Source organism: Falco biarmicus, chromosome Z, assembly GCF_023638135.1.
Source record: "Falco biarmicus isolate bFalBia1 chromosome Z, bFalBia1.pri, whole genome shotgun sequence".
Lineage (NCBI taxonomy): Eukaryota > Metazoa > Chordata > Aves > Falconiformes > Falconidae > Falco > Falco biarmicus.
The window spans coordinates 504,107-520,622 of NC_079311.1; the positions used below are offsets into that span (position 1 = coordinate 504,107).

Below are 16,516 nucleotides of genomic sequence, written 5' to 3' on the forward strand. Positions count from 1 at the left end.
AATAGTCGCAGTGCTGGGCACCTGGCTCTGGGTGGCCTTGTTTGAGCAGGGGGACTGGACAAGGTGACCTGCAGAAGCCCCTTCCAACCACAACCATTCTGTAATAAAAACATTCCTACGCATTATCTGCAGCCTGTAATTCCCTGGCATTAATTATCCTCCACCCAGGAAACTGGATGTTTTGTGTCAGTTCTAACGAAAGCTATGAATAGTGGGGCATGAGGGTGTGCAAGGAGTTACTCTTAAATCCCTAAATGATGTACTAAACCCCAGTTACCATCTGAAGCAAAGACATCTGAAAGAGAAGATTGCTCTTGCCATCCCATGCTCCTGTTTCACATAAGCTTTTTCTCTTGGATGTGACCCTCAGCTTTTCACCCTTTCTGAAGACGACACCAGCTCTAAGTCAGCACAATTCTCCCTCCTCCCTCCAGGACAGGAAAAGTGGTAGAAATATTTTGTTTGTGTTGCACCCTCATACTTTTTGACCACAGAACTACACTGAACCTCCAGTGAAACAGACACACACAGAGCCAAAAAGTTGTAAGTAACTCTTTGCTCAGTGTCTCTTTCTGTGCTTTCTACCCTGCATGTGTGAAAAAGGGGTAGAACGGGCCACGGGCCACGAGGTCACTGCTAGAACCAGACTGTAGTCGGTGGAGGACCTGCAGTTTCAAACCATGATCCTGCACAGCAGCACATCCTACGTATTTCTCTCCACCTGTAGACAGGAGGAAAAAAAAAAAAAAGGTTTTATTGTAGCTTTTTTCACACAAATCAAAAAAAGCAGCAGTTTAATGAGTGAACATCTGTTGTAAGCCAGCCTCAAGACAGGGTTTCAACAGGGTCACGTGCTGATGTTAGACAGCCAAATCCAACAGACAGAGAGAAGCATCCCCGTGCTGGTCTGTGTGCAGAGTGGCAGTTGAGAAAGAAACTCCTTTGCCCCTGCTCAGACCTCTGAGCCATTTTAGTTCATTTTCTTGCGCTTCCGTTGGTTCCCTGATGCCTTCTGCACAGGCAAGGGGAGAGAGAGAGTGCCCAGCTTGTGGTTCTGATCGTTCTCAAGTCCTGGCAGCCCCTTTGCCTTGGAGACCTTCAGCCGCATGGCCTTTGCGATATCCATCATCCTTGAAAACAGCAGAGGAACACTATGTCAGTGGGGAGCACAAGCCTTCTGTACCACGATACTGCACAAAGAGATCAACAGCCTTTTGCCTCAGGGGAGAAGGCAGGAGACACCAGCAAGCAGGATGCGTTCTCTGCATCTCAAGGATACCATGGAGACAGAAGCTGTAAGTCTTCAAAGGCTACAGAACGCTACCGAGCTGTGCACCACCACCTCAGAGAGCGTTATGAACCCTTGTTGCCTTACTCGGCGGCCAGCTGCCTTGAGAAATAATAATGCTGCTCTCCACTTCCCTACAAAGGGCAGAACAAGCATTATTTGTGTTCAGCTGCTGCTGCTGGCAGCACGCAATACCAGTTAGGAAGAACAAAATAACGTATGACTGGAGTCACTCAAGCTCCACCTAAATGTACAAGAAAACAGACTAGCCCTGGACCGAAATAAGTCCAAAGGTGGGGGAGGGGGCGGGAATTGTTGTCTAAACTCCTAAATTACCAAACTCTGATTTAGTGTTGAATTATATATAAATCCGTGCATAAGGTTAGGTCAGGATGACCCACCCCTCCATGAATGAAAGGGCTTCTAATCAATGGAGTCAGCCTTGGGAAGGATGAGAAATAAAGAACAGACAGTGAGAAAGAACACCATTACCTAAGTTACGCAGAAAGAAGCCTTCAAGTGAGGAAAGTTCTGTCTACAAGAGGAGACAGGCTGATAAGGTGTTGCAGTCCACTGACATAAAGAGAAAATTAGTTGAAAACAGGCCAAAGGTAACAGCGGTAGTGGGAGAGCATGACCTCGGACTCAAAACAGCCCCCACGAAAAAGGGCAAAACCCTGCTTGGGGAGCATCCAGAGTCGGTAAAGAACTGCAGCAGCGCTGTCTGAGGACGCGTGCTAATTTGCATTCAAAACGAGAAACTTGTAACCGATCCCGTGTATGATAAATGAATATGCAGTGTACTGCAAAGTATAAAACGTGGACGAACGAGGGGAGAAGTTAGGGATGACTTCATTGTAACCTCTGGGATCAGCTGACAGGCCAAACTGCCTTCTCCCCTGTAGGGACACCTACTGGGTAAAAAACTTTGTCCTATGCTTAACTCATGCTAGCTGTTAATACCTGTATTGTTTTAAGTTTGCTTTGCAGTCAGTGTATTAACACCAGCAATCTTTGAACCTCATTCTGTCACAAACTTGTATTTTATGTAACAAAAATCCTCAGCTGAAGTCCCTTTTGTGTAAGTCTCCAGAGATCTGAGTAGTTGATAAAAGGGATTTGACTCAGTGACTCTGTCAACGGGGGTCCCCGAATAGGTTGGTTGAATTAGCAGCAGGCAGGCTGGCTGGATGCAAGGGTCTCGTCTTTCTCGGGAAACCGACGGGCTGATCAAATATAAATGGTTCAAGGAAACTCCCACTTCTTAACACGACAGTGTCCCAGCCTCAGGTGGGGTCCTGAGAACACACAAATCCCAGAATCCTTCCAGCTGACTTTTATTATCTTTGAAATCTAAAAAGATTCAGTTGGGAAGGGTTCTTCAGTCAAACCTCCCATTCCAGGAAAGAATTATTCCATCAAGTGGCCCAGGGCTATGTGTATCTCCTCAATTTTTCTAACAGGTACCAGCCTCCTCCCCCCTTTTCTCAACAGCATCCTACGGCCCACGTTCCTAGCTCCAGTACAGAAGAACAAAACCTGGGAGCAAAAATCAATGTGGATTCCCTAAAAAGCTTAGTTCCGAAAGAAAAAGGAGGAAAAAAAAAACCCAAACCCTAAATAAAAATTGGATAGAAACCAATAGCAAACACTGCTGTTAAACCCACTACTACCCATCAAAGAATAAAGAGCATAACTGTGGGCAAAATCAGAAATAATTGCAGCAAGGCTGATAAGGGAGCTTGCAAAACCAAGAGGTGACTAAGGGCTCTGATAACTTCCAGTTACGACCAGACCTTAACATAAAGCTCTCAGAAAGAAACCCTAGGATAGTCCACAACGTTTTTCTCGGTTGCAGCGAAGGGTTTGTGTCCCTCCACGGCTCCCGCTCAGCCGCGTGACTACTAAATAATCCTGTTAAGAAAGACCAAGGTGACTGAGTTATGAAGCACATGTCCTTGGCATCAGCATCGCTCACAGAACAGGACAGGGCAGGAAAGAGATGTTAATAAGCACGGCTGGACAGTCACGAACGGGGCCACCTGATCCCTTCCCAGCCAGGATTAAGAAGCTGCCTGCTGAGTTGATGTCTGCTTGCTGGGAGACTCCCCAGACAGCACAGTGGGCTGCTCGAGCAGTTCTGATCAATTCCTGATTTATTTTACCGTGGGGGGGGGAGGGGGGGGAGAGGCAGAGAGACAGTACAGCACAAGCTGCAGTGGAAGAAGTGCCAGAGGAGCTGGCAGCAGGATCTAGCTGACACCTGCTGGGAAAGGCATGCCTTGCAGCTAGCAGCAGGTGCACGATGCTTCTGTACATAGTCTTCCAGGGAAAATTAAGAGTCCAGGGAGCAACCGCCCCCAAAAGCTAACGGAGCAAGGGTCGTTTGCCCTGAAGTTTATTTTGCAATCTGTTTTCAATCTGTTTGCAATCTGGGAATTTGCAACCCATTCACCATCACCAACCCGGATGTGACAAATCCTTATTTCAAATCCTGGGGCCAGCAGTTCTGCCTACAACCTCTCCCCATGAAGCTTTGCTGTTAAGTCCCCAAGTTCATCAGTTTTTCAAAAACAAGAACCAAGAAGCCAAGGGCAGAGTAAATAATTTCAGGGGGCTGGGTTTCTTCCATGTAAACACCACCTATATGCCCACAGTGTGACTGTAAGAACAAACCCCTCTTGTTTCTAGTTTGCCTGTTACAGTCGGCTACAAACCTGCACTTACAGCCAGACTGGTACCTAACAGGTACCTTCCAGCTCTGCAGGAAAAAGGGATACAGGGGACAGGAAGGGGAAAAGTGATGTGACTTGTCAGGCAAGAAACACAGCTGGGCGGCAGTGGATATACCATCCTGCCATCTGCCCCAGCTGGCCATTCCAGTGCTGCCTGCCTCTGCTTCTTTTCCTGCAGAATAGCTGAAGAGCCTCTTGATGCACCTGAGGGTCTTTTGAGATGTGTAACCACCCCTCCTTTATGAACGCCAAGGCTTCAAACTAAAGCTTCGACACACAAAAGGCAAGAGTCCACTTACAACTAGTAGGTATTACTATGCCACCCAGGGGCCGGAGAAGCTCCCCAGCTCTCTCCTCAGGAGGATCACAGCAAGCACGAACACACGCAGCAACTCACCTGCTTTCTTTGAGCTTCACGTCATTCTGCAGAACAGTGAGGTCCGTTTGGAAGTTGTTGATGTGCAGAGCCAATGCAATGACATACGCTGTGATTTTAGCCTTCATGGACGCAGAGATTAAATTCTGGACACTGGATGGCAAGAGGGAGAACATATGAGATCCGGAGCGTCAATGAACGCAGAACACAACCCGCACAAGGTACAGACAGAACCGGAGCCCCAGTTAGACAGGACTTGACTTTTCCTAGCCACCAAAGAAGAGCTCAGAGCAACACAGACCTCCAAGCACTGGGACCTAACAGGTTCCTCTGCCCTCACATGCCCATATCTGTTCAGAGGTGCAACCACCAACTAACGCCACTTCAGTCTCTTCGGCACGCTGCTCCCTTGCGAGAGGAAACAAAGGGAAGCTGTTCCAAGCGCATTTGGCCTAACTAGTAATGGCACCTCAAATACATAATCCAGACAAAGCAGACAGCTAGCTGGTGATCCTCTGGGAGCATTTCACTGTTCGTCACTGGTTTGAGACTCCAGACAAAAGCTGGCCCGTTTGGACTCAAGTTCTCTGCTCCCACCACATCAACAGTGGCGGTGCAGCTGTGCTAGCGCTAGCGGAGCATCAGCATTATACGCTGCTTCTAGGTGGAGAGGCTGATGGCTCCTGGAGTGTGGGGAAGGCACTCTGGCAAGAGTGAGGATACTCTTCACCCTTGCCTGTAATTTGGTGCTTCCACTCATCGGGATGGCTGAATAATGCGTATTTATTCAGATTTCTAGCCACTTAGATGTATGTGGCATCCATCTGAAGGCTGCAGCCAAGGGCCACCCGGTCAAAGGCACCTCCACCAGCTGCCCAAGGCCCTCACTGCAGTAAGACAGCACTCAGCATCCCACAAGTGGCCCTGACACTGCTGGAAAGGACCTGCAGGAACTTCCCAGCCTCCGCTCCAGTCACGGAATGGCAGTTTCTCCTGGTGTGGGTCTCAGCCCAGGGTAAGTTAACTAGTGCAAATCTTTACACAGTTTTGTCTGTGTAGGTTTCACCAGAGAATTCAAATTAAGTCATGCCTAAAAGTTGATGTAAAAGCACCCCTGCTCGGCTAATAAAACTACGCAAGTGTGAAAAAAAGCGCCACTATTCAGCCACTGCACCACCTCCATCCTGACGCATTCTGGGACGGTGAAGAGACGATGCATCCGTGAGCTGCCTCGGTTCACAGTGAAAATATACACGTGGACATTTGCCTGTTCAGCTGCACCATCAAGACCCAGCTGCAAAGCCAGCACCCATTCTGCCATCCTCCATCCAGAAACCATCAGGCAGATGGCTGGGCACCCCATTTCGTCAAGCCAGCTTATATCCATAGGTGCAGGCTTGCATTTGCACACATGATCCTGTCTCTCCAAGTGACATTTTAGACTTGCACTGTCTAAAATGGACCATCACCAGCCACAACTCAGTGTTCTAAAGGGCTGGGGGTGTGAAGCGAGGAAGCTACCTTCCATTCTAGTAGGAAGTTTCCCGATAGATAATGTGTTCACGGCCCTTCAGGCTGAATCGGGCATCTCTCTGCCTCAAGGACATTCAAAACACACATAGTTCCTTACCTGCCATTGTTGTAGGTCAGTGAAGTGAAATTCTTCATGAGTTTCCTGCTAATAATGTGTGGGCATTCAGGACCCATCGGATCTAGGACAGAAAGGGGTTTTGCAGTGGAATGAGAAACACATACTCTTTCTCGTACTGCCCACCTCCAGCCGTCACAATAGCACATCTGCTACCAGGACATTTAGTGCCTCTTTCCAGGAATACTGAGAACCTAGAAGGAGCCTGGGCACTTCATTTCTAGGTCTCATAATTTTTCAGGTCAGAGAGGCTCCTAACAGCTTTTATTTTCTTTACAAATGGGATCTCTCACTTCAACACAACACAACTGGCAACGCATGTGTGTGTCTATGCCTGTTTCTCCTAATAGATACCTGCCTTTCAACCGATGGTCCTGTCACAAAGTAGCATTAGAACCGAAACCACACTAACAAATTCATGCTAGCACCAAGACTGGTCATTTCCACATCCTCCTTGACCAAATCCTGCAGGGCGACTCCTGTGTCTCCAGCAACGCAGGACAATATTTACAGCCAGGCTTGCCATCTCCTCCATCACCCCCCCCCCAGTCACTGAAAATGCTAACAACAACATTTTCATCACTGACAAGACTCAAGGTATGCAAGTTCTATGGGAGACAGCAAATCCTGAAATTCTTCAGGAAAATCTTTTGTGCAGTGCTTTCGAGAACAGCAGTTCCTACCATTCTAAAAGCAAGATCCTGAACACAGGATTATTGCGATTCACACATTGAGCTAATAAGCAAAGGAGGATGAAAACATTCTCAAAAGCACAAAAAGAGACACAAAGGATGTATCACACACTGTATGCCTCTTGCACCTGGAATATGGAGGCTGGATAGAGAGCGCTGACAGTTTCCAGCCTCTTGGCTTAGGCCTAAAGTGAAAATATAAACCATGTTTGTAAGCACAGTACTATCAATAAACTAGAAAGAACCTCAACATTTTCAATCTAAGCTACCTTATCTTCTATCAAGAGGATGTCACGGTGCCATCCTGATGCACAGCAGTTACAAAGAGACTGAAAAGGATGAGGCATACATCTTCCAGCAGACACAGAGCTAACAACCCTCAGCAACGCGGAGATCCTCAACTTCAGCATGGTACAGGCTGAAAGCAACTGCTGCAGCTAGCTGCCTGACCACACAGCTCATTCTGGGCAGCTTTACTCTTTTCCACTGTAGGAATTACAAACCAAGTCTCAGCAGGTAGCTTAAAACTCTCTTACGCTTCTTCTTGATCATTTTCAGGTAGCTGAACTTAATAAGGGTGTCCAGGAACCAGAGGCAGCGGGCTTTGTGATCTCTACTCTTCTCATCAGCAGGCAGGAACTTCAGCTCCTCTAAAACAAAGGAGCAATGGCTAAAAGAAAGGAGACGGAGGGAGAGGATGAGGCTCAAAGAACTAGGAACTAGTTTACATCTTCAGAAGACACACCTTTAACCTCAGTGCTCAGCTGTTTGAGGAGAGTCCCCTGGACACCTAGGAAAGGATAGCCCAGGAGGCTGCTTCGCGAGCACACTTTTCCTGTCAACGTCCCTCACGTTCAGCCAGCCCCGTTTCAGTGTGCGGCTAAGAAGGTCCCCACACCGCAGGCTCTCAACGCGGCACTCAGACACACTTCTGCTTCAGCACAGGCAGCCACGAAGTACGGGGAGTGAGGCACGGTGCTTTTCCTGCTCACTTCAGCCCCCCCAGCACAAAGGCTTGACAGCTCTAAGTGTATGTCCCTGCCAGCTTGCCAGGCTAGAGCAACCTCTGCAGCGAGTCAGTACTTGGCTGGGACATTTAAGGTAGATTTAGATTAGATATTAGGAAGAAATTCTTTACTGTGCAGGTGGTAAAGCCACTGGCCCAGGCTGCCCAGAGCAGCTGTGGGTGCCCCATCCCTGGCAGTGTTCCAGGCCGGGGCTGGACAGGGCTTTAAGCAACCTGGGCTGGTGGAAGGTGTCCCTGCTCATGGCCAGGGGGATTGGAACTAGATGGTCTTTAAGGTCCCTTCAAACCCAAACCGTTCTGTGATACGATTCTGTAACACGATTCTGTGACAGTCCCCAGCCATGGGCACACTGTGCTCAGCACAGTTCTGTGGTTTACCTTCTAGGCACGTGACTTCAGAGCCCACTCTGGATTTCTCCACGCTCTTCCTCTGCCAATTGGCTCCCCAAAGGGCAGCCGTGCTGCTGTGCATGCAGCTTCCTCACCTGTACACAACTAAACCCCGTGGTCCACAAGGTAGGTGCGGCTCAGCCACGCTTGGATCAAATAACCTTCCTCTGTACTGAAAAAATCAGCCTGGGTACAGCGGAGCTGGCAGCAGTAGCCAACCTGCCCCACAGAATAAACTACAGTTTCACAGGGCCCACCTTCACTATTACAAGGCTGTTTGCAGCAGCATTACCTTTTATCTTCCGTTTTCTTGGCGATTTCTTCCGCAGTGATGTTAACAAAGACCGCTGCTGGAACCCGCAACGCTTCATACTCTGCTGGGGACAGAACTGGAAGGATTTTCAAGAAAAGAACAAGTGTGCCTTTGCTCACCCTTCCGGACTGAAGGGCCCACAGTGAGATAAGCCCCATCCACTCTCACTTTAGGAAGCGTGGGGTAGGGAAGTAGGTAGGGAAAGAAACTCGAAATAGGTAGGACCTAACACCACAACCTGGAAGCCAGTCAGTAACAAAGGACTGTGGTTTGACCCCAAGTCACTTCTCCCGCATGGCTCTGACCTCATTACTATTACCAGTCAAACTGCAGGCAAAAAAAACCCCCAAAACCACCAAAAAACCACCTCAACAAAGCATCTCCCTGCTCTCAGTTTTTGGCTTGTGAGGGGATGAGGTTCAGCTCATTCACACACCTGCCAGCACTCACTCCCATGTGCCAGACCACTGACACCAAAGGCTTAGAGGTGTGGGAAACCACTCCACCACAGAAAAAGATACTGTCCTCAAACTTGTAAACATCTTCTGGTTTGTCAGCATCTTCATTACACGGTGGGAGGAAGATGGAGATGTTCTGTACATCATCTTGGGCCATATCCTGGATCAAAGCTTTGGAAGGAAGCAAAAAAGACGACAGTATTTGGACCACGCAAACAAAAACACAGAGAACATGACCCCAACCCAAATCCTTCCTTTAAACGCAAGTCTACTTAATGGTGGTTCTTTTGTCAACACCAGTTCAGTCACAGTTGGGAGTTTTAAAGTTTTAGAACTCCAGTTTGTCCCACTTGGGCCAGTAGTAAGGAAAAGGCTACTGCTCTCCCCTGTTTTGTTTATTACTGCCACACGTAGGTGCTGACTACATCGAAAACATTCCAGTATGCACAGAAAGGCCGGGAGCTTCTGATACGCCTGCTACGTACTCAGCGTGCTGGGTTTTAACCTGGTGCCATCAGTTCTACCAAAAACTTTGTGTTCCTTAAGATTTAGAAAAGTCACTCCAGACTAAAGAAAAATCGAGGAAAGAAGCGCACCAAGACAAACTGGTTGCTGCTGCTGCTGCTGCTGCACCTACCTGTTGCTTGCAGGACGGGCAGAAGATGGCTTTGGCAGCCTATGGTACAAAGCAGCTCTGAGAGCAATATCCAACCCGGAAGAGAATGCATGAAAGCCTGATAACAGATATCTCCTCCATGCATAGCCAACAAAGCTCAGAATCCCAGAAATACAGGGGAAAAGAAACTCTGGAGGTCTACTGTCCAACCTCCTGCCCAGAGTAGGACTGTCTCCAGCACCAGATCAGGGCAACCCTGGCTTTGTCCTCCAAAGCTTGGAAACCCCCCAAGAACGGTGACCCTACACCTCTGTGAGCTGTCCCAGGGCCGCACCACCCTCTGAGGCAAGAAGGTTCCCCCAGCCTCCGCCTCCCAAGGTGGGGTGACCACTGCCACTTGTGCTGTTGACCCCTTGCTGGCACTGCTGAGGCGGCTTTGGCTCCGACTGCCCTTTCAGGTAGCGGTGGGGCTGCTGTTAGATCCTCCTCGGCCTCCTCTGTCATTTTTTTACCTCCTTCTTGATCAGGGCAAGGGTGCAGGGGGGGCGGCAGAGGCATGACAACACAGTACAGATGCAGCCTCAAGGGCACTCAGTAGTGGGGTCGCCAACTGTCCTTGAAACATCACTTCACTGTGATGCCTCTGAGAGTGAACGTTCCCTGTAGCCTAAGTCCATCAGCCTGGTTCACAACAGCACCGGGGATGGCACCTGATGGGGCTGTGACCTGGTTTAGGGCACAGACCATTTTCCACAGCCATGCCACTGTGAAGCCAGGGTACAAGTTCACCTTAATGAACATTCAGCATCTCGGTTCAGACCAGGTGAATGTATCACCTTCATCCCAATAAAGTGGTATCTAGAGACCCCCAGAGGAGCTCCTAACAATGGGCAGGGAAGGACAGTGGTGCCACAGGGACCTTCCCTAATTCAGGCAACTCTGACACTAAGTCTAGCAGGATCAGAAGGAAGCAGTTCCCCTTCCACCAGAAAGATCTGCGAGTTCCTCCACCTGCGCCCTTCTCAGCTGTTAGACCAGCTGCTTCCTTGAAGAAAAGCCCTTTCTTCTTCCTACCATACTCGGCAAGTAACAGACAGAAAAAGGTACTTCTGATGACATTAATTAAACTCTGAGACAATACTTACCTGTTACTCCCTTTGCATCTATTATGTTTGCTGCTGCTTCTGTCACAGCTGTATTCAGAATATCATTGCCCACTGCATTCATTCGCCGAGAGTTCAGAGCTCGTTTCTGCTTGCTGGTACCAAAGGTCTCAATGCACAAATCCATCTGTGCAAGGTAGACAGAGATTAAAACACACTGAAGACACTTTGCATCCAAGAGGAAAACTCAGCTGCTAAGCACCACCTGTTCCACATTCACACTCCCTAAGAAAACTTTAAACTTTTCCCTGGGCCCAAGTCAACCACACAACAAGAACTGATCTGCGCAAAGGGGCAGGAGGTAACTGGGATTGTAATCAAGCCTAAAATAATTGTGAAAGTAATGCCAAGTCAGGCACTGAAAATGCACTGTCTCATGGACCTCCAAAGCACAGAGACAGCGCTGAACCTGCACGTACACCCTGCAGTAAACCAACCCTCACAGTCTCAAACAAGTATCATCTGCCACTGTTAGCTGTATAATCACAGAAGAACACGATATGGGCTTTCAACTTTACCTTCTCCCTGTAGGATTTTTTCTGATAATCCTTTGTGTCATCAGGTATTAAGTTATCTATAAAAGAACAAAAGTTAGCACGCTTGGCTTGCAGCAGCCAGGACAGCACACATACTCCGTATTCCTGAAGCTCTAATGCATCACTGAAAGACTTGGCACATCACTTGAGATCTCCTCCACAGGAGCTGGTCGATTAAACAAAACACTGAATACACAAGAGTATGTACCGTAAACAAAAAAGGAACGGCAGGCCAGTTTTTGCTATAAAGCGAACAAGTGTTAATGCGTGGATTGCAGCAATACCTGGCTCCTGCTGCACAGGTTAAAAATAAACTCCCCAAAGACTTCGGATTATCCTCCTGAGGTCAGTAACAAAAAGCAGTTCTGCTGAAGAAAAATGGTTTTGTTTTTCAGTGATCCAGTCCCTCGACCTGACAATTTCCAGGCTTCCCTCAAGTCGAGAGCACCTAGACAAGGCTGCGCTTATTCTGAACAGTGACAGCTTTGTTACTGACTCCAGCACTTCCAGCCTCCCATCCATAACACTCTCTGCTTATCCTCCACCCTAAATTTCACCTTGCTTCCTTCTCCATTTTTCGCATCATGTAGTGCCTTGGAAGATGATGCTGAGGGAATAAAGCAAAAACGAGGAGTAAAGCAGCCAGGGAGACAACAGAGACCACTGCTGTCAGCAACCAAGCAGTCCATAGCTCAACGAGTACGTAGGTCTAGCACACTGTGACTCTGGTGCTGGAGTTACACACAGTATCTTCCTACCTGACAGTAAGGGCTGCAGGCTGAATATTTCAGCATTATAGACTTGCATTTGCCCAGAGTCCTTGTCTAACACGCCGACAAAATACCTGGGAAGAACAGGAGCAAGTGGTTAGTGAGAGACAGATCAGTGGAAGTGATGTTTTAAAATATATGGTGCAGAGCCATGTGTACTCCCCACTCCCTGCCAACCCTCTGCCTTGCGAATACAAGTCTTCCAAGCGCTTTCAGGACGTCAAAATAAAACAAGCTACCTTCAGGGCACGCACACATAGTTCACACACACAAGTGTGTGTATATATATATATATATATATTTATCTCTCTAAAGACTTGTTGCTCTAAGTAAACGTAGAAGCCTTAAGACAACCAAATTAACTCCCAAACGCACAGTTGAAGCCTAGGTGCTGGAGTGCTAGCTGCTACTCTGTCTTTTTTGATGCACCAAGACCCTTGGTTTCTCAGTGCTTCTATGCAGTTTCCTGTGTTTTTAAATCTTGGGTTCCCTGCAGCCAGTTCTCTGCTCAGTACAAGTCACCAAGTTCTCAGAGCTTCTCAGAAACATGACTTTGCTGTCTCTAGAACACGGTAATTTCTCTCAGGTAAATTCCTTTTCAGCCCACATTTCAGTGGGGCAAGCCCAAATGGTTTGTACTGCTCCTCACTGTGCCTCATGACCCACCAGAAACAGGAACAGAACACCCTTGTCTGAAGTTGATCAGGGGTATCAACAGCACCAGTTTTTTATCTGGCCAGAAGAGTTCATTCCACATCAACCCTTCTGACTAGCGCCCGAACTTGCTCTCCTCCACAACACATCTTCCTAAAACTCAGGACACGCTCCCTGAAGACAAAATCCACCAGCACAACAGGATGCCTGCTGCAGTGGGAGCAACACACCACGCAACTACTGCCCAAGTACAGTGCAAATGACCATACTTCGCTGGTCAGGAAAGGATCTCTTGGCAGTTCCTGCTGTTCCAGAAAGCCCAGAGGTTTGCTGAACTCATCGACTCAGAAAAAAACTGGACTGTTTGTTCAGAGGTGGCTTCTGCTCCGTGTTATACCAACAAGAGCCGTTACGAGTGCACAGTTTTAGGCTGACAGCTGCCACGAGCAACGGGAATGGATCCACTGTAGGAAATCCTCACACATGTAGCTGAAGCACACGTAGGAAGAAAGGGACAGAAGGAAAGGATAGGAAAACTTGAAAGAAAAGCAAGAAATTAATTTATTAATTCTTGCCTGCATCTCTGGAGATCCTGAGGCATATGCACACCTAATGCAAAACTAGTATTTGAAGCTGAATGTATATCAGCTGTTAGCTTGCCCTCTTAGTTACCACAGCTCAGAATCTCCAGAGGTGCAGGCAAGAACCACTTAAGCCACTAAAATCATCTCTTATTTAATGTTCAGAGATAAGAGCACTAAATCGCCCTAGAAATAACACTGCAATACCTGTATCACACATTCATTAAACTAAATTTATCTCTCCGAAGTAAGGAAGAAAAAGCCCCTTTGTTCATTTTTTTTCCGCTACAGCATCTTAAAACTGAAGGCTGTTATATCTGACGGTCCAGTGCTCCTGGTTTCACCTCTCGGAAAGAACAAAGATTATTAGTATTAGCATGTTTTGATAGACTATTTGCAAATTTCACGTTAGCTCTCCACCCATTTGGCGGTTCTTGTATTCCAGAATGAGACAGATCTCGCATATAAAACACTCCTTAGGAGGACCGTGGGATCTGCGCCAGTGCCACAAAGGTCACATTCTTAAACCAGGACATGTAAAGGCTGGTGATTTCACCGACACTTCCTTTTATAGTGCATGGCACAGACGCCTTATCAGTTCACATAGCAGCATCATGCTGTGGCCCTGAAGTTAAGGGATGATTAATGACCCAGGGGTTTCCTGGGCAGCAGCAGATGATCTTGAAAATTCTTTATCTTTTAGTTTCTTAATAACAAAGCTGTTATTCCTAGGTTTCAGCTACATCAAATCACTTTCTCACCCTTCCCTTCACAAGATCTTTACAAATACACTCTATCTGTATGTAACATCACAACTTCCAAAGGGACGCAACACACAAACAACGCAGCTGCTAGGTGCTAGAGCCTCCTGTCAAAATCTTCTTGATTAAAATCACAGCCTCTGTGGGGACTTCTGAGCCAGCTTTAAGAAAGTCTACCAGGAACTTTGTATCTGAGTAATTCCTCTGCATCCACCTCCATGTTCCTGCCCCCACTTTGCCTGCAACCCATACCTGCATAGGGAGTTACATTTCCTAACTTCGCTGCTGAAGTTATTCCCCACATATGAAAGCCTTTCAGTTTCTGAGACCTGAAAAACAAAGAAAAATTACCTGAGTACAGGGCTGTAAATAACCTTCTCTGCATCTGCTTTATTATCCCTGATGCCACAAAGCTCTACATTCCCAGGCATCAGACACGAGTCGTGTACGCAAACTTCACTGCCCAACTTGGGTACGTGTTGCAGCAAGTCAAAATCTTTAAAAGACAGCACTTCTTGAAGCTTAAACTACCCATGATTCTACTTCAGCTTTCACTGGGCCAGAAGATGAGGAACCATTGCAAAGAAATTATGAGCATCATAATTTGAATTTAGATTTTATCACTGTAGCAGTTGGGTGCCACTACACTTAAAACATCATGCAGTCTTTACTGCTGTACTTTAATCCAGAAGCAACTTTGTGAAAGTAATAGGTTTATTCACAAAGTTGCCAGTGAATAGAGATCAGGCCTCTCTGCCAGAGAATTTAAGATACTATTCCCAATGCTTTAGGGTCCTTAACACAGCCGCTCAAAGCTTCTCTAAGCTTCCAACGAGGACAAACCTTACAGATTTCAGCCTGGGCCAGAGGCAAACACTGATCACAGTCACTACTACAGACAAGGGGAACTGTTTAAGATATAATGTCTAATGATCCGCTCAAAGCTCCAAGTGACCGCAATTCACTGGAAAAAAAAAAAATCCCACCAAAACCAAACCAACAAACCCAAAGAGCTAGCACTATCAGGAATGGCTCAATCACCTAGATGTACTTCAAAACTTTGTGTTTCTACTGTACTTCAGACAAAATCCTCAGGGAAAGTGTACTGAAGTAATTTATTCCTTGAGTAAATCATGCATGCAAGCAGCTGTAAGACTTAACAATACCAGCAGAAAGCATCTCCTGACTTTAATCGTGGTTCCCTCTTCACTGAAAGAAGCAGAAATCTCCTTGTAATGTAATGTAATGTAACAAAAATCTGGGTGAAGAATTCACTGTGTTCACTATGTAAACATAACACAACAGATTTTGTGATCATGAAGACCTGACTAGTTGTTAAGTAACGTCACTTTCAAACATTATTTCCCTTTAGGTTATTAAAATAAATCAACAACACACAGAACTTCAGTAAATGAATGAACCTTCATCTGAGAATACATAACCATGTATCAATCGAAATGTTTCACAGAGGCTGGGGTTAAACTCTAGTTATTTATATACACATTTGCTACAAAGAAAAACTCCATGCAGATTTTCCGAGCTTTGTTCATTGTACAGTAAGGAGGGCAGCTGGAGCAGGGCAGCTGTTTGAGGGCAGCAGCAGTCTCCCTGAAACGGGACCACAGGGCCTGCATGTCTGACCCAGGTTCCCAATCCCTACTTGCAGGAGCGGCCACGGCCACAGACATAAAAGGCAGGAGCGAGATCAGAAGAAGTGCAAACCCTTCGTCACTAGCTGAGGTGGGTAGCGTTGCCGGTATGCCTCGGGGTACTGGTCTCACGCCGGTCTCTGGCAGGCCCCGCAGCCTCCCAGGCGCCGCTCCCTCCGTGCTGCAGCGGGGTGCTCCTCGCACACGGAGAGCGGGCACGTGTCGGAGCTCCTTAGCGGAGGCGCCGACGCTGCCAACACGAAGCACCGGCTGCAGGCGGCCGCCGGGAGCCTGCTTCCCTGGCGGGCCCTTACCAGGATCCTCCGGTGTTTCTTCCCGGGATGGGCCGTGTCCTTGTTTCGGTAGACGGTGAACCGTATGGAGTCGGCCTGCCGCACCCTGCCGTTGGAGAACTGCACTGCAAGGCGGAGGGGAGAGGCCGTAAGTCCCGCTCCAGTCCGTGGCTCCCGCCCGGCCCGGCCCAGCCCAGCCCAGCCCAGCGCCCGCCTCACCCAGCACCGCCGGCTGCTCCGGCTCGGGGTCCCCGTGGTAGCACCAGGTGGCGGCGGCCATAGCGGAGGGAGCTCTCTCGCGGCCCGGGCCGCCCTGCCTCCCCGAGCGGCTCTATACGTGAGGCCCGGCGCCCACAGCAGGCCGCGGCCTACTCCCCGCCGCCACCGGGCCCGCTCCGCTCCAGCGGCCGCAGTGCTGCCCAATCACGGCTATAGTTATTGCCGAGTCGTGAAGGGAAGAGTGTGGGAGGGCGGTGCCGTCGCTTATCAGTAATGAGACCGCTGATTGGTTGGCGGTCGGGTGGGCGGGGTCGCGGCGCCGGTGGGCTGCTGCGCGATGGCGTCAC

The 16,516-nt window shown here is 48.2% G+C and overlaps 1 protein-coding gene across 1 annotated transcript; it reads right to left on the reverse strand.

Moving 5' to 3' along the window:
• Positions 1-736: 736 nt before the first annotated feature.
• LOC130142619 (DNA-directed RNA polymerase I subunit RPA49-like) lies at positions 737-16,392 on the reverse strand. Its single transcript, XM_056324882.1, has 12 exons — positions 16,170-16,392; positions 15,972-16,075; positions 14,261-14,337; positions 12,001-12,086; positions 11,225-11,280; positions 10,689-10,833; positions 8,991-9,098; positions 8,449-8,545; positions 7,276-7,409; positions 6,030-6,111; positions 4,421-4,552; positions 737-1,130 (listed from the first exon to the last, which is right to left on the reverse strand). The coding sequence occupies exons 1-12, from the start codon at positions 16,228-16,230 to the stop codon at positions 971-973; spliced, it is 1,242 nt and encodes a 413-aa protein (XP_056180857.1). The 5' UTR covers positions 16,231-16,392; the 3' UTR covers positions 737-970.
• Positions 16,393-16,516: the final 124 nt, after the last annotated feature.

What these genes read in the sequence shown, in the direction of transcription:
- LOC130142619 (XM_056324882.1), bottom strand. Translation starts at nt 16,230, where the DNA reads ATGGCCGCCGCCACCTGGTGCTACCACGGGGACCCCGAGCCGGAGCAG. An exon ending in AGAAACACCGGAGGATCCTG is followed by an intron (nt 14,338 to 15,971) that starts GTAAGGGCCCGC and finishes TTTGTTTTTCAG; the next exon opens with GTCTCAGAAACTGAAAGGCT. An exon ending in GAAAATGATCAAGAAGAAGC is followed by an intron (nt 6,112 to 7,275) that starts GTAAGAGAGTTT and finishes TTTCTGTCCTAG; the next exon opens with ATCCGATGGGTCCTGAATGC.